This window comes from Scyliorhinus torazame, chromosome 17, assembly GCF_047496885.1.
Source record: "Scyliorhinus torazame isolate Kashiwa2021f chromosome 17, sScyTor2.1, whole genome shotgun sequence".
NCBI classification, from domain to species: domain Eukaryota; kingdom Metazoa; phylum Chordata; class Chondrichthyes; order Carcharhiniformes; family Scyliorhinidae; genus Scyliorhinus; species Scyliorhinus torazame.
In genome coordinates, this window is record NC_092723.1 from 183,885,638 (window position 1) to 183,908,348 (window position 22,711).

The 22,711-nt window shown below is 44.1% G+C and overlaps 1 protein-coding gene across 3 annotated transcripts in view; it reads right to left on the reverse strand.

Annotated features, from left to right (window-relative positions):
• snx29 (sorting nexin 29) overlaps nucleotides 1-22,711 on the reverse strand; it is a 621,367-nt gene that overhangs the window by 82,607 nt on the left and 516,049 nt on the right. For all 3 annotated transcript variants that reach the window (XM_072481809.1, XM_072481808.1, XM_072481810.1), the window contains one exon: nucleotides 6,696-6,836. In XM_072481809.1, coding sequence (XP_072337910.1) covers nucleotides 6,696-6,836 — 141 coding nt within the window. The remainder of the gene's footprint in view (nucleotides 1-6,695; nucleotides 6,837-22,711) is intronic.

Sequence of the window (22,711 nt, forward strand, 5' to 3'; positions counted from 1 at the left end):
GGATCTACTGTGGCATGGCTCTGCGGACATCAGTAGGATCAGGACAGCTGCATTATGCCACATAATATGGGTTTTGCTGCTCCGTTGAAACTGCGTCTCATTAATATGAACATATGGGTGAGGTAATTAAAGATCAGCTCTACAGGCTGGAGATCAAAACAAATGATTGACTTGCATTAATATAAGGCAATATAATATTCACAACTATAGGACCTCCCAAAGCACTTTACAGTCAATGAGATTACTGTCGTAATGAAGGAAATGTAGTAGCTGATTTTCAGACAGCAAACTCCCACAGACAGCAATGTGAATTTAGTAACTTCAAGCCAGCGGTAGTGGCTTTATTGAACAATGAACTGCCCATGGCAGTTACTCTGAAGCAACCCAGTCCTTGTTGGGACAACAAACAACTCTGGGCCCTGCTTGGGCTGGCTTTTAGGTGCAGGTTTTTAATGAGCTCCAGCTGGGTGGCCTCTTCCCCCTACCTGGGAAGCTTGTACTCTACGGGTCCAATGGGGAGAAGGACAATGGCTTCTCCATGATTCTCGTGGGGGTTATGACATTGATAATCACCAAATGATCTTTCCTGTAATTTTGATTGAGGGATAAATATTGGCCAGGACACCGGGGATAACTCCCCTCCTCTTCTTCAAAATAGTGCCTTGAGATCTTTTACTTCTACCAGTGAGGGAAGACAAAATCTTAATTTAGTGCTTCATCTGAAAGTGCAGCCCTCCATTACTACTGCACCAGAATGTCAGTCTGGACTTTTGCGCTCCAAATATCCAAGTGGACTTGAGCCCACAATCTACTGACTCACAGGTTAGAGTGTTGCAACTGAATCATGCTGACACTTGTATGTGGGCTATTAACTCAGAGTGTGCACCTACTGTGCCTCTTGAATGCTTTCGTTCTGGGCACATTTTATAAATATTCCAATGCTTTACTTCCACATTTTATAAAAGACATTTATGTGAAGTCAGAAATGCGACAGACAGAATACACATACATACATAAAGCTTTTAGATAGAAAATCTCCCCACTAAGTTCAAGGATGTGCTGCTTGACGAGAACAGGATCATTATATCACGTACAACACAACATATAATTCTGATTTCAAACTTTAGGTGTGTGCTTTTTTTCGTGCTATAAAGTCTAATTGAAGGGAGGATTAACGCAAAGTTTAATTCAAAGTCTGTAGATATTATGCAGGGAGGACTTGTGGCATAGCAGCTTTGAGATCCCACTTCACGACTTGATGGCCATGGAAGGTACGTTCATAATGTGGCCAAACAGGTAAAATCCTTCCAGTACACCTGATGGCAGGCAGTATGCTGGTCTGCCACGGCCATGCCAAGCATAGTCATGGGCCAATATAAATCAAACATGTAAGTCCATGGTTGCCAATGCCCTCTTAGGGCATGGTACCTGAAGAGAGAGAGCGAGAGAGAGAGATTGTGCTCCACATGAGGTCCGTGGATTACAAATAATTGCTGTTATTTAGCCTCTTATTTTCTTATATATATAACACAGAAAAGTGCATTATACACTGGATGTCACCTCTCTCAGAACCATGTCTTATGAGGGCATTGGCGAATATGGACTCCTTCCATGTCGTGCCCCCCTCCCGACCATCACTTACCTCTGGCCTGAGATCCATCCACAATCCTGGGCCTCAGGTGATGTTGTAACTGTAGCAGTCATCACCTCCCCAGCGGTGCTGCCATTCAATACACCTGTCAACCTCTGATTGGCCAGCAGCACTCATTCGGCGGGACCTTTGCCCTCAAAGTCCTGGATTGCTGGCCTGTCACGTGCCTGAGTGGATCAGGTTGCACCGGGCTTTCATTAAAAGAGGCAACAACAAGCTCTCGCCGGCTATCCAGCCAGTGGCCAAAGCCTGCATCACACCCACCACATTCCACCTTAAATTGCTGATCAGTTATGACTCTGGCACTGTTAACAGGTTTGACAGGGAATCAATCTTTTTTTTATTCTTTCACGGGGCGTGGGCATTGCTGACCAGACCAGCATTTATTGCCCACCCCTAATTGCCCTTGGGAAGGTGGTGGTGAGCCACATTCTTGAACTGCTGCAGTCCCTGAGGTGTAGGTACACGCATAGTGCTGTTAGGGAGGTATTTCCAGGATTTTGACTCAGTAACAGTGAAGTAATGGCGATATAGTTACAAGTCAGGATGGCCTGGCAGGGAACGTCCAGGTGCCACTATGTGTTGGTGGTGGAGGGAGTGAATAGTGTAGGTGGTGGATGGGATGTCAATCAAGTGGGCTGCTTTGTCCTGGATGGCATCAAGCTTCTTGTGTATTGTTGGAGATGTACTCATCCAGGCAAATGGAGAGTATTTCATCACACTCCCAACTTGCAGAGAGGCTTTGGAGAGTTAGGTGGTGAGTTACTCTTTGCAGAATACTCAGCTTCTGATCTGCTCTTGTAGCCATAATATTCATCTGACTGGTCCAGTTCAGTTTCTGGTTAATGGTAACTCCCAGGATGATAATGCCATTGAACGTCAAGGGGAGATCATCATAGTGCTTACAGTACAGAAGGAGGCCATTCGGCCCATCGAGTCTGCACCGGCTCTTGGAAAGAGCACCCTACCCAAGCCCATGCCTCCACCCTATCCCCATAACCCAGTAACCCCACACAACACTAAGGGCAATTTTGGACACTAAGGACAATTTAGCATGGCCAATACCATTCCCGCTTGCTGGAAGATATGGTAACATCTTCTCTTGCTAATATTGTGTTTAGTGTAGAAATTTTTATATATTGCACGCGATTTACCGGTCGCGACCAGCCGGAATCAGGACAGGACTCGGCTGGTCGATCCCGCGAAAGGCCTCTTCCAGGTTTACCAATGATCATTACGTCTCCCGAGATTTAACGAGATCTCACAAGATGGCGCAATCTGGATCCCACCCACGATGGATGAGACCCAGACTTGCAGAGTTAAGTGAACTCTGCTGATGCTAGATCAAACAGCATCTGAGATCTACCGGCCTCGCCGAGGAATTCCCAGCCGGGCGCCCACAAACGGAGACAAGGCAGAACGGCACTTGGGGGGCCCCGGCTGGTTGGTTATATGGGCAGGGTGGCACCCTGGCACTGCTGATGCCACCCAATAAACCTGGCAGTACCACCCGGGTGCTACCCTGCTACTGCCATTGTGCCCAGGTTGGCAGTGCCAGGTTGGCGGTGCCAAGGTGCCCAGCTGGCATTTTGCCCATGCCGGGAATCAGACCAAGGGGTGCCCTGCCTGTATGAGGTGGTGTAGGGGCGGCTCAATGACCCCCCCCCAAAAGGTGGTTTGGGGGGATCTGGGGGCCACATTGGGGGGGGGGGGGTTGAGAGATTGGGACACTGCTTAAAAACGGCTCCCCGATCTCTTCCTGCACTGCAGGAAATGTGACTGAGTGCAGCCTCGGCGGGGCGTTCCCCACCAAGGCCTGAAAAAAAACCATGGTGCCGTAAGATAGCGGGGTCATTCCCAGCGTCTTTTTTCCCATTAGATTGCGCCTATTATATTTCATATTAGCGGTAACAATGTTATTTAAAAACTTTTAAAGCTGCAAATAAGGTGTCATAAAAGGTGAGTTAAGTTTTTATTTCAACCATTTATTTGTGAACAGAGAGATGGCTAATGGAACATTGTTTTGATTACAGGAGATTCCCTGGGCTATAGATAATTTAAGGGGTTGTATTTAGTCCTCGCTCAGCAGGTGATGGGAGGATTAATTAATTATGGGAAGAGCCAGGTCTGTCTGTAGTTTGCACTTTTGCCAAATGCTGTTAGATTGAGCAGAAGGGTTTGACAAGACAGAAGTGTACTGGGTCTGCTCTTGCCAGGGTCTCTCTCAAAATGTCTCTACACAAAGGACAATAAGTAAACCTGTTGTGTTAACTTTATTTCTAAGTGGTATTTGAACTGTATTAGAGTTGTTTAGTTAGAATATTTATAGCGAGGGTGTAGGGCATAAGTTAAAGTTTTTCCCTTTTATTTAAGAACAGTTTAACCATTAATTGTAAAGCTATTTCTTTGATGTTAATGTAGTTAATTCTGTGTTTAAATTAAAGTTTGCTTTAACATAAAAGATATCTATTCTCATCACAACTGGAGTGAAGTATCTTTTTCTCACAGTTTTAGGAATTGAAAATTGTTTGAGGTTCTCGTCCGGCATCCTAACAGAAGTTGGGTTGGGGTCTGGTCCGGTACCCTAACAATATGATGTTGCTTTATCAAGATTCTTATTTACTGATACAGCCTCCAAGTTATGGGAAAAGACATTCTCACAGATTAAGACGTTTTGTTTACAAAGAGGATATGAATCCTCAGCCAACCACTGCTCCCCACTGCCCCTCCATCCCCAATTTCCTCTCCTTTCCACAGTCCATTCAGGCCACCTGATATCTGCCATGGAGAAGTTAGGTGGACGTATTTTCCAGATCTCTGCTAACATTACTCACTTGCCAATTAGTCACCAGCATGTGGCTGCAGTCCATCAACGTGTCCATGCTGCCTCAAAGCAGACACTTAAAGCCGCTCTGTGAATTTTGGGGTTCAGATCAAGCACCAGGTAATTTTACAGCCTACCAAGCTGTTGACAGCTCTGTAAAAGGGCGAGCCCAATTAGACTTATTTTCTCATCCTGCCCATTTTCTCACATACTTATTATCTACCTGCTCCATGGATTTGCTCAATCAATCGCACACTGCTACTCTTGCATAATATCTGTTTCAACAGCACCTGACAATTTAGTAATTTGCAACAATTGAAGTAAATATATTGAAAGTAGAGCTGTGGGAGTTAATTAACTCAATGCTATTTGGTCTTACGCAGTTTCTGAAGTAGATTATTCAAGGTGTCAGCGTGTGATAACAATTTATCCAATTTGTTACCGTCCACCTGTATTAATTTCTTAGCTGTGGTGCTGGACAAAACAACAGGATCTGCTTTTAATGTTTCATTCAGTCAAAAATGAGTCATTATTTAGCTCACTCAGTGTCTACACCAATGGTTTTCCACCAATTTTATCCTGGAATTATGAAAAGTACTATCGCAAACAAGATTATCACCATAGAAACGTTGTTGGTTTTCCCTTCAACTACACTGATGAACATACAACACTATCACCCCATCAGCTTCATGATACTGTCACAGTGTGTCATGTGTGACATTACAATGATGAAACTGACTTCAATTTCTTTCACATTTTGCTCTCTTCTTCTGCATTTCTAAATGTCAAAATTCTTTTCAGCTGTAATAATAGACTGGTCGCAAAATATTGCAATTGTATTGCCTATTGATTATGCTTGATTATGGAAGAATGAGTAGGAAAAAATAATTAATTTCACCAAAAGAATTCAAAATTAATACAAAAATCAGCAACCTGGCAAGAAATTATCTTCCTATTTTTGTTTAAAAGTTGTCATTTCCATATTAATTGACGTATGCTGCAAATCTAATACACAGGTTTCACCTAGAATGGGAAAGTTATACTGAAACACTAGTTTGTGAAATAGTGGGTGCGATCTAGCTGAATAGGAACAGGGTCACATAGCGGCGATTAGCAGGGTGTTTCCCGGCACTCATGCTATCAAACAACCATTCAGGTAGATCGGGGGCCTCAGCGTGGAACCCGCAGCCAAGGCCGCACTTTGTGCCATTTACTGCACTGAGGAGCTCTGCTCGCCAGATATTCTGTGCTGGGAGAGATCGGAACACCATTTTTAAATGGCGCCCCGAACTCTTGACGTCCCGATGTGATCCCCGAACCGCACCACCCCCATCCCCATGCTCTAACTCGCCCATAAGGAAGTCCTCGGTCCCCTGCGCCCCCCACACCGGCGCGGGGCACACTCGAGCCCGATGTCCGCCACTTGGAAAATGCCAGCTTGACACACTGGCAGTCCTCCTGCCAGCTGGCAGGGCCACCTGGGCACTTTGGCAGTGCCAGGCTAGCACCCAGGTGGCAGTGCCAGGTTGCCAGGTGGGCAGTGACAGCGCAATGGTGCCACCTTGCCCACAGAGCAAGCCCCTGGGGGGTCTCGGATCCCCTGGGAAACCCCCACGAGTGCCGTTCCATCTGGCCCCTGTTTGTGAAGACCGCTTTTTAGGTGCGATCCAGACTTGCATTCACCTCACTTAGTCACTTTTTGGGGGCTTGGGGAGTTTCTCACCCGTCAAGCTCACACTTGGAAATGTTTTCAGCAGTGGGAAGCTAAACCCGCTGGTGAGACCGGCTTCTCAGAGGTCGGGGCGCCATTTTGAAAGTGTGCCCTGATCTCTAAGTGAGCAAGAGGGTCCCCCATCCACAGGCAATGTGACCCCCCGCAAGCACGGGCATTAACCCCCCCACCCCACTCCAGTGAGCACATCCTGCTACGGGGTCGCTGAGGGCCCTCCCATCTTTAGGGCTTCCCTCGCGACTCAGGAACCCCTTCAACCCCCCCAACCTTCATGCCGCCCCTTCATAAGCCCCCTTTCATGGGCAAGGCCCCCCTCAGGCCCTTGGCAAAACCAACCTGGCACCCAGGCAGTGCCCTGATAACCTGGTGGTGCCAATGGGATTAGCGCCGGTCAAAAGGCAGTGGAAAAATCACACCCGAAGATCAGCGATGGTTAGTTCTTTAAATCATGAAATATCTGTATTTCGACAAAATCTATACAGGTGTACCTTGTTTCCAATAGCTTTTTTAGGTGGAAAATGAAAAGTGTTCACTGAAGGGAATTTGGTCCGTAGCCTTGTGTGCAGTGCTCTGAATTCGGTGTATCTTCTGTAGACATTCCATTCATCATCCTTGATCCGAATGTAAACCTGCCATTAAACAAAACAAAACGTTTCATACTCACATTAATGCTGACAAAGTTAATGTTTTGCTACCCAACTGCAAATGGTTTAGAAAAGCATGAAATTCCCGTCTTCAATCATGAAGAACCTGAGCACAAGGGGATTATAGATAATTCATCACTTTGCACTACATGCACCACCAATGCTGTTATCCGGGAAAGCAGTCGACACTCTCTATAATGACGCACAATCTTATTGAAGATAATGAAAATCGACACAGTGCAGAAGACAGACTTAAAGGCTTTCCAGCATCTTACGCTCAACACTTAAAAATACTGACACATACATTAAAAAAACTGTTGAACGGTTGACACTTCTGAAGAGGTATTTTTCAATTTCATGGAACGCCCAAATGATACGGCATTTCAAAACGTCAAAATCTCATCCTTTTCCAGTTGGATGAGTTATGTAGATGCACTTTTTGTGAACGCACTCCTTAACAGTTCTTTTTCCATTTGTACGGCTGGAAAAGCAGTTATAGTTTGATGTTGCGGGTAACAACCCATCAATGGCTTCGGTGGACGCAACGTAAACAATTGTGATGCCACTGGGCAGAAGTTCAGTAAATAGGCGATGGTCTGATTTGGATAGCCACAGTCATAACCCGACCAGTTCCTCATGTGAAGCATCTTCCCTGGCCCCTCCACAAATGTTTGCGTGTTGCCCAGATTTTCGGTGGAAGGTTGAAACCTAGAATTTCACCATTGGGGTGTTGGTTACCAGGTTGCGGTTGGTGATGTTTGCAGTCAACCTGGGGATATGCCAGGGGGAGGTGGGGCTGTTGTCAGTTTGTAGGGAGTGGAGTGTGTTCCAGTAAGGACCAAGGGGTTCTAGACGAGTGTGTGTGGGGGGGGTTTATTTGAGGTCCTGTGTTAATGGGAGTGCTTTGTTGGCTGTCAGTTGGGGGTGTCCTCTCAGGAGGATGTTTTCCTGTACAGCCCTTGATGATTTTAATAAACACTGGGACAACACTGCTGATGTGGTGTCACTGCCAGGGTGCCAGGCTGGCACTGCCAGAGTACCCAGTTGGCAACAGCAGTGCAAGGGAACTCCACACGAACAGTGACCCGGGGCCAGGATTGAACCCGGGTCCTCGGTGCCGTGAGGCAGCGGTGCTAACCACTGAGCCACCATGCCACCCTTATAGCAAGTTATGTGTATGACAAATGAAAGTTTAAGCAAAGACAAATTTCAAAGTGTAATTTTTAGGTTTAATCGATTTTAAATGCTGAAGTTTATTTTATTTACTCAAAAGTAATGATTATTCAAATTGATTGATTGATATTTAGTGTCACATGTACCAAAGTGCAGTGAAAAGCATTTTACTGCGGCTAAGGGAACGTACACAGTACGTACATAGTGGACAAAAGAATAATCAACAGAGTACATTGACAAATGATACATCGACAAACAGTGATTGGTTACAATGCAGAACAAAGGTCAAACAAGAGCAGCATAGGGTGTCGTGAATAGTGTTGTTACAGGAACAGATCAGTCCGAGGGGGAGTAGTTGAGGAGTCTAGTAGCTGTGGGGAAGAAGCTGTTCCTAGGTCTGGATGTGCGAGTCTTCAGACTTCTGTACCTTCTGCCTGATGGAAGGGTCTGGAAGAGGGCAAAGCCTGGGTGGGAGGAGTCTCTGATAATGCTGTCTGCCTTCCTGAGGCAGCAGGAGGTGTATACTGAATCAATGTGGGGGTGGCAAGCTTGTGTGATGCGTTGGGCTGAGTTCACCACACTCTGCAATTTCTTGCGATCTTGGGCTGAGCAGTTGCTGTACCAAGCTGTGATGCAGTCGGATAGGATGCTCTCTAGAAGTTTTCTGAAAGTCGATGCAGACATGCCGAATTTCTTTCGCTTCCGTAGGAAGTAGAGACGTTGTTGGGCTTTCCTGACTGTTGCATCAACGTGAGCGGATCAGGACAGACTGTTGGTGATGGTGACCCCCAGAAATATTCCTTCTATCTTTCGTCATAATTATCACATCTATCAATGTCAGTATTTATGTAATTTATGCCTGGCAACATAACTTCTATAGATAACAGACTAACTATTCATTCAAAGCACTACACCTTCAAAATAGGCCAAACTGCAATTTTACTTCGTTCCTGTCTCCCCTTTTATTTTATCTCGAAATATCAACTGTGTAACTGAAGTCCAAATGAACCAGAGGAAATGGAAATGAAATATATAAATATCTAAGCACTTTCCTCCATTTCATTTTGCAGAAACTGTACAAGTTTCTTTAGGAGTTCAAAGTAATAAACACCACTGAGGTTTTTATTAAACACCTCAGTCTGTGGTCTTGGCACTTAAATGAGCACAGCTGTTGTTTCACACATTTTGCGTTTGTGACAAATGGTAGTTGCTGCGTAATCCTAAATCTTGTAACAAAACCCTTACTCTCCTGGCGGTGGGAGGTAGGGAGTGAAAAACAGCAGAGAGGGAGTGGCAGGGGGGAAAGGAGAGAGAGAGAGAGAGAGAGGAGATCACTGTGCGAGGAGAGAGAGCGAGAAGATTTGTAATTCTGTTACCGTATAACTTGTTTCTTTTTGTTCTTTGATAATAAAAGAGAGCTTTGAGAATCAAAACCGATATTCTATTTCTCTTACATATCGGCGGAGCATATTAAAAGTTTTACATTGTCATGACACTCTGCTGATTTTTATGTGGCCGATTAGAGTGAGTGAATCCAGCCTTCTGTGCTGGGTTTAGAACAATTACAGTTGAGTAGATTTTCTTTTGCCAGCTCAAGCTGTATTGCTCAAAGTGGCACGATATTCCACTGCATAAACCAAGCTGGATGAGTAGTTTGTCCCTCGGCCTCAAGGTGAATATAAATGAAAAATGACCACTTGCTTCCTGAAGGATTAGGATTCAGAGTCATGGCACACACAGGGCACAGTTAAACTACTTCCTGCCAAGCATTAAGAATGTCTAGTGATTTGTCCCCTTGTTATAAATGACTTTATTACTAACTGATCATACTTAAGATCATGATGAATTCTAATTTAGGTGTTGTTATCACTAAATCTAAATAATCTACTTTCTAAAAATTAAGATAACGCTAGAGGTAAAACCATGATTGTACAAAACATGATATAACTTTGATTTTTTAAAAACAGATAAAATAAACAATTAAACAATTATTTTTCAACATCGCTTTTCTCTTCAATTAATTCTTGCAGACTGCCAAAGTTACAATGGCTTTCTCTGCGGCAAAGCATTTTAAGAGGTTGAAATAGTACTGTCGAAATCTGAATGACAATTACAAACTGCCAGACAAAATTATGAATCTGTTAACTTGTGATAAGTTACTGTTATATTAATAGGGTTACAATACTAAGCTGCACTGAATTCTTAATACACCAAAATCCCTCTGGTTGGGTTTGGTATTCCAATTTTTTGCAGGCTTAAAACAGAGTGCTTCTCTTTGTGGTAAACATCATTTCATATTATAAGCCAACATTTTACATTTGTATTTTAAAGTGTCAGAATCTGACACTTATTGGGGGAGATTCTCCGAGCCCCGTGCCGGGCCGGAGAATCGGCACAACTGTGACCCGACGCCCTGACGCCGGTGCGCGATTCTCTGAGGTGCAGAGAATCGGCGTCATTTGCGCCGCCGCGTTTTGCGCGGCGCTGGCCGCTGGAATCGGCAGGGCCGCCGCGTGGGTCGGCGGGCGCCGCGTAAGGAGGCTGGAGGGCGTGAACCGCTCCAGCGCCATGCTGGCCCCCTGCGGGGGCCAGAATCGGTTGAACCCGGGCCCGGTTCACTCCGTCGTGAAATGCGATGGCGTTCACGACGGCGCGAACACATGGGCTCCATATTGGAGAATCGCCCCCATTGTCTGTGACCAAAATATGATTGTTTCAACACAGAAAATTGTAAGCTATTGCCTCTCTTGCTCAAAGTTTCACCCTGTCTTGATAAGTGATGATCATTCTTGTTCCTGGTAAAGATCACGATAAAATGAGATGCCAGCAAGTTTTGCCAATCCCAGGATAACGGGAGTAGCACGAAAGCAGCTTGACATTGCACTTAATTGTGACAAATACCAGAAAATGTACAGTTGTCCCAATTATATCCAACCATTCCCATTTGTAGCTGAGATAATGTAAGATGTATAAACAGAAAATCATTTAAGCCGATCAAAGCAATGATCTCTATTGCCTGACTCCCGCAGAACAGCACTGGCTTCAGTTGTGCTCTATGAATTGAAGTTGAAGAAATTCGAGCTTAAGATTCCAGTCCCAGGGATATACAATAAGTCTGCACTTGTTTAGGCATATTTTTGCTTAGCTAGGATAAATAGATGGGGATAATTTTGACCCTGCAGCAAGGGGGATATAAAGGTTGATATAAGAACAGAAGAACTAGGAGCAGGAGTAGGCCATCTGGCCCCTCGAGCCTGCTCCGCCATTCAATGAGATCATGGCTGATCTTTTGTGGACTCAGCTCCACTTTACGGCCCGAACACCATAACCCTTAATCCCTTTATTCTTCAAAAAACTATCTATCTTTATCTTAAAAACATTTAATGAAGGAGCCTCTACTGCTTCACTGGGCAAGGAATTCCATAGGTTCACAACCCTTTGGGTGAAGAAGTTCCTCCTAAACTCAGTCCTAAATCTACTTCCCCTTATTTTGAGGCTATGCCCCCTATAAAGGTGGTTAGCACTTCTACCTCACAGCGCCAGGCACCCGGGTTCAATTATGGCCTTAGAATCATAGAATCCCTCACAGTGCAGAAGGAGGGCATTCAGCCCATCGAGTCTGCACTGACCCTCTGAAAGAACACCCTACCTAGGCCCAATCCCCTGCCCTTTTCTTGTAACCTCACCTAGGGGCAATTTAGCACAGCCAATGCATCTTGTGTGTGTGGAGTTTGTACCTCGCCGTCAGTGCCTGCGTGGGTTTCCTCCAGGCGATCTGGTTTCTCTCACAGTCCAAAGATGTGCACGTTTGATGGACTGGCTGTGCTAAATTGCCCCTTAATGTCCAAAAATGTGCAGATCAGGTGAGGTTACAGGGATTGGGGGGGGGGGGGGGGGAGAGAGAGTGGAGCCTGGGTGGGGTGCTCTTTTGGAGGGTGGGTGCAGACTTGATGGGCCCAATGGCATCCTGCACTGTAGGGGTTCCATGAAATATGCCCATTCAAGGAATCCGCCATCAGGAAGAGGGGTCCCTGCAGGAAGCCACCCCTCCATCCTTGCATCTGACCCTCCTCACCAGCTACCCTGGAATACATCCATGTAACTGGATAAACCGCTGACTGGCGCCAACAATAAGAACATTGGAAAACCAAATAGTCTTTGACCAAAAGTAGCCTCAGTCCAACTGAGAGGTTCGATGGAGCAGGGGGTCCTGCATCCATTGGATTGGAATTATTCTCCACATGGTGCTGGAAACAATAACTGCACATTGCTGTTACCATGCACATCTGTAACTGGAGGATGATTTTAGAAAAAAAAAATATATATATCACATTTAATCAAACCTTTGCTGCCCTTTACATTAAAAAGATTAAATCAAACTAAGCTTGGGGAAATTGTGCAGAAAAGATAGGAGCAAGTGACAGCAATGTAAAATTGATTACTTCAATTGTTATTTTACTCAGAAATAGTCAACAGCATGTGGGCAAAAGCTAATTTAGAATGAAATTATCTTTTAATTTTATTGCTTTTTCCTCCATTCTAGTTTTTTTTAAATTTGTTGTGGGATGTGGGTTTTGTTGGCTAGGCCAGCATTCATTGCCCATCTCTAATTGCCCGTGAGAAGGCTTCCTGAACCCTGGAGTAGATAGGGATGGAGTTCCAGAACTTTGACCCAGTGACAATGCAGGAATGGTGATATATTTCTAAATCAGGATGGTGTGAGGCTTGGAGGGGGACGTCCAGGTGGTGTTCCATTGCATCTGCTGCTCTTGTCATTCTAGATGATAATGGTCATGGATTTGGAAGGTGCTGTCGAAGGAGTCTTGATGAGTTGCTGCGGTGCATCGTGTAGGTGGCACACACGGCTGCCACTGTTGGTTGGTGGCGGAGTATGTGAATATTTAAGGTGGTGGATGGGGTGCCCGTCAGTGGGCTGCTTTGCTCTGGATGCCACTGGGTTTCTTGAGTGTTATTGGAGCTGCACTCCAACTTACATCACATTCCGGACTTATACCTGTGGTTGGTGGATAGGGTTGGGGAGTCAGGAGGTGAGTCATTTTCACAGAGTGTACAGTGGAACTGTTCAGTGCTAAAGACCGCATTCTACAAAATTCCTTTCACTGCAGGGCTGCAATAACATGACATTCTTCCATTATACTTCAGGTAAAAGTTGAGTAAATTACATTTTATGACTGAGGAAATCAGACCTCTGCAGGCAACCATTACCTGACATTTGACTGGCTGTTAAGCACGTTAATTTCTAAAACTTCTTACGTAGGTGTCATTTGACTAGACACGTCACATTTTTGGAAACCAGGTAAAAGAAAAGTATTGTCATTATCGTATTCTAGTAAAAGGAGAAAATGTGATTTCAAAGTGAATGAAGTGTTTGGGGAAAAAATCTAGATAGAGTTGCAACTTGCTGAGGTGACGAGTCAATTGGAGCAAGCCTTGCGCGCACTCTGGCTCCAAGTTTAGTCAGAGTGCAGAACAAGGGTCAGTAAACCAGGCTTGGACTTCAGCAATGCAGGATTCTAACCTTCCTCAGTGGCTCCTTGAGTGGACAAACTACCAGCATCAAATAAGCCATTTAAAGCAGCAGACCAGGGCGAGATCGCTAGTTGCTATTTGACCAGCCCAAGGATGGATCAGACCAGGATTGGCGGTTGATATGGGAAGTGGGAAGGTAAAAAAACTGTTCTAAGGAAATTTTCTTCAGGTGTTGCCATCTTATAAAGGGGGTCAAGTAAAAAACTCTGGCAAAGGGAATGTTCCAACTGGATCAATAGTCGATAGCCAATTGTGTGGTTCTGGAAGTAATTAGGTGTTTTAAATTTACCCCAAATGGTATAGATGTCCATAGGGGAATTCAGACTCAGTAGCTATTCCTCAACTATGCATTCTCTGCAGGCTCAGGTCACTGGAATTCCAGCACAACAGTCAGGATTGCTAACCTTTGGGCTTCCCGCACCAATATTTTTTCAATATTTCTATGTACAAATCATACATCGCAACACAGACATTTTCAAAATAAACAAAACGGCTGACTAAAGTAAGAATGGATTGGGTAAGTTTGGTGAGAATGTGGTTATTTTTTGATGGTCCAACTGATGTTTGTTCCGTGCATTCCTGTGCAGTGGCAGGATTAAAGTTAATAGACTTGTGTGGGAGGATTCACCAGGTAAGCAACTAAAATCGGCAGAATCTTTTGTGTCTGCGAATGTGCAGTCGTCCAAAACGCTCAAATCTCAAATGGAAAATATATAAAGAGGGAAACAAATCAAAATAATTGTTTGGAAGAGGATGTGATTTGTTCTTCAAGCTGTAATTACGTGTATGAGAAATGTAATGACAGTAAGTGGAAGATTCATTAATATTAGTAATATATTGGCTTCCTTTCTCTCGATGTGAACTAGCCTGTTTCCTATTTGTGTCAGTGGAATGGATAAATAAATGATTTTATTACTCAACTGAACCAGCACATTCATCTTCACTTTCAATTGGCTGCAGAAAGAAAGTTAATCACAATTACTGCGGAGCTTTGTCGTCCCTCAAAAGCAAAGGCTTGGACAAACTAATCTACCTGACAGCATCCTTATCTCTAAGTGTCAGACATTTTACTTTCCCCTGTGCTGCTAAACTATACCAGCATCTAGTCCGATGAAGCTTTGATTTTAAAATTCTCATCCATTTCAAATAACAGCGCGGCCTCACCCATGACTACCCATGCCAGCTCTTGTAATCCAAGAACCCTCTAAGATCTCTGTGCCTTTCATACTGGCCTCTAGCGCATCCTCAGTTGTCAATCGCTTCATCATTGCTTTCATCTGTCCCAGCCCAGGACTCTGGAATTCTGTCCCTGAACGTCTGCTCCTCAAAACCTCTGTCTTTTTTTGTCAGAGAGGCTCAGTGTCAATTTGATAACAGCCGTGTGAAACACCTTGGGATGTTTTACTCGTTTTAATTACTCAAAACCATGCGGTCGGAAATAGTTAAAAGCTTTTATTTCTTGCGAAAGCATAAATGAATAGAAAAATAAATTAATCAGTACCAACGTTGTTTTCTCGTCCTAAAAATAAATATTCCATTCAAAGGTTAAGTGCTCACTTGTGTTCTATCTCCTAAAACAACTTCTATATTCTACTTCTAAATATTGTGTGCTTGTATTTAAGCACAAAGTTTAAAAGCATACTGGTTGTAATAATGTTAGAAACATTAGCTGCACTCTGCTGTCCAGTAACGATAGGTAGCAACATGAAGTCTCATTCAAACCTATTGCTTTTCACACCAAGCAACAAGATTTAAATCCCATTACAGCAAAAGTACAATGATGTCCCTTTTCTTGCTTCATCACAGAGCCATTCCAGTTTCTTCCATTTCAATTTTCTGCTATAATTTAAAAATTATTTTCATATCATACAATAATTACAGGCATTGAAACGGTATGCAATCTTCTGACTCTTATTGAAAAGCAGTGTTCAGAAAGGATTAGAAAGTGAAATTTATGAAACCATTGCCAATGGGGAAGGTGCAATGATAAAAGCAGGTATAATCTACATTCCCAATTTGAAGGGTTCAGTAAATACAAAACCTTTTTATTCTCATGTATATACTGCATTATTATTAATCATAGCTCAGGCAATCCATTATTGTAATCTGATTTGTGACTGATCTACTGGATTACATTCTGTTCTGCATTTCAACAAATGCTACTTATTATCTATTTAGGCCAGCTAGCTATTCTGTAAGGCTGAGCCGTTATTAAAATATTTTACTTTTTGGAGCTGACCAACCTCTGCAAGCTGTTCATTCCACAAGTTTGAATGTAGAGAAGATTTTGGACAACACAGCAAACTGATGATATAGAGCTTCTTGATTTGTACAAACTGTTTGCAGATTAAGAATGATCATAAGGAACATTGCATTTGATACCCGTTTTGATTCAGTTATGTTGTGTGAATATTAAGAATCTGTTGGAACTGAAAACCAAAGCACTTTTTGTAGATTCCAAAACTCATGCAGAAGGAAGTTGGTATTAAAAATACACAATGGTGTATTTGATTGAAAAGCCTTTATTTGTGGATCATGACCTTTTGTTAGACTTTCATCAAAGAAATAAATACCAATTTGTGTGAGGGCCACGAAGAATCCAGCACGAGTTGGAGGATAGAAAGAAATAACATTTATTTACAATACCATATATATACAACAGCAACTCCCTTGCTGCTCACTCCTCTCTAGCTGGTTCCAAACTGGCTAGTTTTATTTATGCAGGGAATCTGGTAATGATTTCTCGGCCCCCCCTCATTGGGGAAGCTCATATTCCCAAAGGATTGTGGGATTGCCATTTTAAAGCACTAATAAATGTGACTAACAGAGAAGCATTTAAAGGGAAGCTGAATGTGTACATGAGGGAGAAAAGAATAATAGGGTCAGATGAATTCAAGTAAGATGATCCTCACAACATTTAAAAAACATTTAGATGAGCTCTTGAAACACCACAGCATACAAGGCTATGGACCAAGTGCTGGAAAACGGGATTAGGATAGGTGCGTGAAGGCTGGCACTAACATGATGGGCCGAAAGGCCTCTTTCTGTCCTGCAAATCTCTATGAGGGTTGTGTGGAGCACAAACATTGCAACAAATCAGGTGGGCTGAATGGCCTATTATTGTGCAGGAAATTATTTGGGCACAATTCAACCAAAACATTTCGAAGGTTTGGGTGAGTTTGGCAGGGTGCGTCACACCGGCTTTTTGGGTGAGATCCAGACCGGAAAGGAAAGCAGGGTGCGGGGGATTGTTGATTAAGGATATTACAGTTCTGGAGAATGTCATATGAGTGTCCCTTTAAGAAATGTTTGTATTATCACATGGTTTCAGTGATGTAATTGTGTGGGTGGAGCTGGGCTGTGGCTCTGAGTTTTACTTTTGGTTTGAGCTGGGAGCTGGCTGTGGCTCTGAGTTTTACTTTCGGTTTAAACTGTAGGAAGCTGGATTCAGACAAAGAAGATTTCTTTGGGCTCTCTATCTCTCTGTATGTTAAAAGGTGTCCAGATCACTTGATAATTTAAAAGTGATAATTGTTTTCTGGAAAGAATTCAAACCTAATGTTTTGTTAAAAGGGTTTTCCTAGTTTTATTGGATGTTGTTATCAAGCTGAAACAGCAGAAAGGGAAGTTATTAAGGGTTATATAGAGAGAGAACTGTAGCTGTGTGGGGAATTTATGTTTGTAGTTGATAAAAAAATGTTTACTGTGTGTGTTTATAAAATGTTAACTGAGCTTGTAGAATAAACTTTGTTTTTGATTAAAAGTGCTTCAGGCCTCTTGTTGAATAACACTTGAAAAGTAGGCCCATGTACTCCTCATAACCAAAATCTTTAAACAGTCGTGGGTCAGGTGAACTCCATGACACACTTTGGAGTTTTCTAAACCCTGGTCCATAAGAAGAGGCAAGATATCCTAGAGGGGTGAAAGACAGAATTTACTTGCTCAGAGCTAAGAAACAATAGAGGTTCTATTACACGACTGGATGTACTGTGCAGGCCCCCAACATGCGGGAAATATGTAAAAGAACAAATTTACAGGGAAATTACAGAGATCTGCAAAAACTATAGTAGTTATAATGGGGCACTTTCATTATCCTAATAGGTTAAGATCGTAATAGTGTAAAGAGGGGGGGGGGGGTTCTGAAAGGTTTGCAGAAGAACTTTCTAAATTTGTATGTTCTGACACAGGAGGCATTGCTGTGTCTGTTTTGGTAGATGAGGTGGATCAGGTGGATCAAAGGTAAGATGGGAAATATTTAGGAGGCAGTGATTATAGGTGCAGATTATCTGCGGAAAAGGACAAAGAGGAATCGAGAGTAAAAATAATTAAAAGAGGATTGGTGAGTGGCAGAGGGCACAATTTAATGGGATGTGAATGAAGCTGAGCCAGGTAACCTAGAATCAAAGACTGGAAAATGGAACAATGGACAGTCTTTAAAGAGGTGATAGTTCAGGTACAGTTGAGGTACATTCCCATATAGAGAAAAGAAAGGTCAAAGCTGGAGTCTTCAGGAGGAGGAATCAGAGAACGAGATGAAGCAGAAAAAGGAGCCGATAAGTGAGAACCAGGCTGAGTGTAGAAAACTCAGCATGGAAGTGAAAAAACAAATGAAAAGCCAGGTGAGAATATGGGAAAAGACTAACATCAAAGGGAATCCAAAAGTTTTCTATCGGCATATAAATAGAAGGAGACATCTGGCCAATTTAGGACCAAAAAGGGGATTTATGCATGGATGCAGAAGTACTGAATGTGTACTTTGCACAGTAATTACCAAGCAAGAAGATGCTGTCAAAGTCATAGAGAAAGAGGAGGTACCTGAGACATTGGATGGGCTAAAAAATAATAAAGAGGAGCAACTGGAAAGGCTGGCTGGAGTTAAAGTTGTTAAATCACGAGCACTCGATCAGGTGCATCAGAGGATACTGAGAGAAGAGAGAGTGGAAATTGTGGAGGCATTGTCCATGATCTTCTAATCCTCCTGAGATACAAGGATGGTGCAATAGGCTGGTGACCTACAATGATGCACCCTTGTTCAAAAAATAGTGTAAGTATAGGTCCAGCACGTACAGGCCACTCCGTTTAACTTCAATAAGAAGAACATTTTCAGAGACTATAATCCAGGACAAAATTAACAGTCATATTGACAACTGTGGGTTGATTAAGGAAAGCCATCATGGATTTGTTCAGGGAAAATCACGTTTAACTAATTTGTTTAAGTTTTTTGATTAACAGAGAGGGTTGATGTGCTGTACATAGAATTCCACAGAGTTCAATCAACAGGTTTATCAACAAAGTCACAGCCCTTAGAATAAAAGGGACAGGGGCAGCCTGGATACAAAATTAGCTAAGTGAGAGGAAACAGAGAGATGTGGTCAATGGGTGTTTTTCAGACTGGAGGAAGATATATAGTTGAGTGACCCAGGGCTGGGTGTTAGGGCCACTGCTTTTCATGATCTGCATTATCATTGTGCAGTGCACAATTGCAAAATCCGCAGATGACACCAAACATTAAAGTATTGTGGAGGATGGTAGTAAATTTCAAGGCGACAACAGATCCTGGTACAATGGGCGGACATGTGGCAAATTAGATTTAATGTAGAGAAGTGTGAAGTGATATATATTTGGTAGGAAGAATGAGGAAAGGGAATATAAAATAAAGGATACAATTCTAAAGGCGGTGCAGGAGCAGATGTACAGGTCTGTGCATAAATTGTTTGCCATGGCAGGCAGAGAAACTGGTTAATCAGGTAAATGGGATCTTGGGCTTTGTAAACAGAGGCAGAGAGGACAAAAGCATTTGAATTATGATGCACTTTTATAAAACACTGGTTCTGCCTCAACTAGAGTAGTGTGTCCAGTTCTGAGCACCACATTTTAGGAAGGAGGTGAGGCATTAGAGAGAGTGCCGAGAAGATTTCTGAGAATGGTTCCAGGAATGAGGCACTTCAGTTAAATAGATTGTAGAAGCTGAGGTTGTTGTTTTTCAAGAAGAGGAGGTTTAGAAATGTGATGGGGGTGTTCAAAATCATGAGGCATGTGACAGGGTAGATAGGGAGAAAGTATTGTCCCAGCGAAAGGGTTGAGAAGCAGAGGACACCAATTTAAATGTACGGCAAAATTAACTAATGGCAACATTAGGCAAACCTTTTTTATCCGGCAAGTAAATTGGGATGTGGAATGCACTGCCTGAGCGCGTGGTGGAAGCAGATTCAATCATGGTTTTCGGAAAGAAATTGGATAATTACCCGAAGAGAAAAGAATTACTAAGAGCTCTTGCAGAGAGCTGCCATTGAACGATGGGCTGAATGGCTGCCTTCATTAACATAACCATTCCATGATTTCTGACATTGCATTAATGTGTAGATTATATGCTCAATGCTGGAACAGACAACTTTCAGAATCAGAAGTAACAGTGCTGCCAAATGAGACTTGGATCACTGTAACAAAGCAATTCAAAGAATAACAACTGAAATTAGTTTTGCAAGAAATATATGAAAAGCCATAATTTATGTTGACATCTCTGAAAGGTTCTCTGTATGAATTGGCATCTCTTTAAGTATCGTTGATCCAACAACATTGTCAGATAATCAACATTGGATTATCTGAAAGGTTCGCAGATGTAAATTACATATTAGAATATATTAGTGGAGAAGACCCTTGAAGAGGACAGCAGCCTTAAGCGTAATTTTAAATCTCTTGTTTGCATGAACCCTTTGTAAATGTCTCTGTGTGGTTTTAAAGTTGCACTTTCCTGTTACCCTTACACCTGCCCACATCCAGTGCTGGTGAGCTGGTAATCAACGAGGATTAAAATTTTACCGAGAGATTGGGCAATAAAAGAAAAAGTCATTTTACACCTAACAGAAATACACGGTGTTTCGACTTTGTATCCACTGATGTACAGAGAATGAATCTCCCCGATGCACCTCGAGTAGGTTGTGTTTGTGAGGGGAATCCGGTTTTACTGTACCTACATAACAGCAAATAATAGCCTGATTGTTTCCCCAAAAGATCAATTTATAACTCTTGAACAAATTGGAAAGTACTTTTTTTAAAATCAGGGGCAGCATGCTAACTAAAAGAGACACAACATGAAGAGGAGGTTTAATTTATATTTGAAGCGTAATAATGATCACTGTACTTGAAGGACTTTGTTCACTGTGGAAAGCTCCCCATTTTGCAAAGACTTTTTTTTACTTGCATAGACCTTTTGTGTAAATCTGTAGCACCCACGGGGATCAAACAGGGAACTCGCCACGCATTGATTTTTCAGACAGTTGTTTTACCATATGCTCTCATGTCTTTTCATTATTTGTGGCTGCAGCAGAATAACACCACACTAGGCTGTGACTTGTACAACTGTTACCTAACAAATATCTTACAAGTAAAAGAATAGTAAGTCAGCAGCAGGAGCTCACACTAGATATGTCAGAAGAGTTTAGAAACACTCTTCCAGCAAGCATAAAATAGTTAACATTTTAATGATTCATTCTGTTTTTTCACTTCTTCAGGGAGGAATATTTCACTCTGAGCTCCAAGTCCGGTGGTGGGCACGGAATTGGGAGTGATTCCCACTGGGAGAACCTTGCGCTTGTCAGCTCATTAATATGCATCCTCAAGGACCTCGCCAATTCTCGTGGTAGGGGCAGGCAGGTGGTCGCCAGCCCCGCCGTTAGCTCACAAAGTTGAAGGTCCAGGCGCCATATTCCAAATCCTCAACCACCTAGAAGGACGAGGGCAGCAGATGCACGGGAGCTCCGGCGCCTGCAGGATCCCTCTCCAAGCCACTCACCACCCTGGCTTGGAAATATATCGCCGTTCCTTCACTGTCGCTGGGTCAAAATTCTGGTATTCCCTCCCTAACAGCACTGTGGGTGTACCTACACCAAAGGAATGGCAGCGGTTCGAGAAGGAAGATCAGCACCACCTTCTCAAGGACAATTAGCCAGTGAGGTCTAGATTCCATTAATGTAGAAACAAAGATCTGGGGCGAAATTCTCCCCCAACGGCGGGATGCCCGCCGACTGGCGCCAAAGCCGGCGCAAATCAGACGGGCATCGCGCCGGCAAAAAGGTGCGGAAGTCTCCGCATCTTTGGCGGCCTAGCCCCAACATTGAGGGGCTAGGCCGACGCCGGAGGGATTTCCGCCCCGCCAGCTGGCGGAAATGGCGTTTGTTGCCCCGCCAGCTGGCGCGGAAATGCGGCGCATGCGCGGGAGCGTCAGCAGCCGCTGTCAGTTTCCCCGCGCATGCGCGGGAGCGTCAGCGGCCGCCGAAAGTTTCCCGCGCATGCGCAGTGGGGAGAGTCTCTTCCGCCTCCGCCATGGTGGAGGCCGTAGCGGAGGCGGAAGGGAAAGAGTGCCCCCACGGCACAGGCCCCCCCGCGGATCGGTGGGCCCCGATCGCGGGCCAGGCCACCGTGGGGGCACCCCCCGGGATCAGATCGCCCCGCGCCCCCCCCCAGGACCCCGGAGCCCGCCCACGCTGCCTGGTCCCGCCGGTAAATACCAGGTTTGATTTACGTCGGCGGGACAGGCAGTTTCTGGGCGGGACTTCGGCCCATCCGGGCCGGAGAATCCAGCGGGGGGTCCCGCCAACCGGCGCGGCTGGATTCCCGCCCCCGCCCAATCTCCGGGAGCGGAGACTTCGGCGGGGGCGGGGGCGGGATTCACGGCGGCCAACGGCCATTCTCCGACCCGGCGGGGGGTCGGAGAATGACGCCCCAGAGATCTAAAGTGTAATTCTTGCCGCAAGAATGATCATAGATTCACAGAATCATTACAATGCAGAAGGCGGCCATTCGGCCCATTGAGTCTACACCGACCCTCCAAATGAGCATCCTACCTATGCCCCTACCCCCCACACTATCCCCGTATCCCACCTAACCTTTTGGATACTAAGGGGCAATTTAGCATGGCCAATCCACATAACCTGCACATCTTTGGACTGTGGGAAGAAACCGGAGCTCCGGGAAGAAACCCACGCACACACGGGGAGAAAGTGCAAACTCCACACAGAGACCCAAGGTCAGAATTGAACCTGGGTCTCTGGCACTGTGAGGTCGCTGTGTTAACCACAGTGCCACTGTGCTGTCCCCCATCTTAGTATTTACATGGTAAAATAATGGGGAAAAATTGA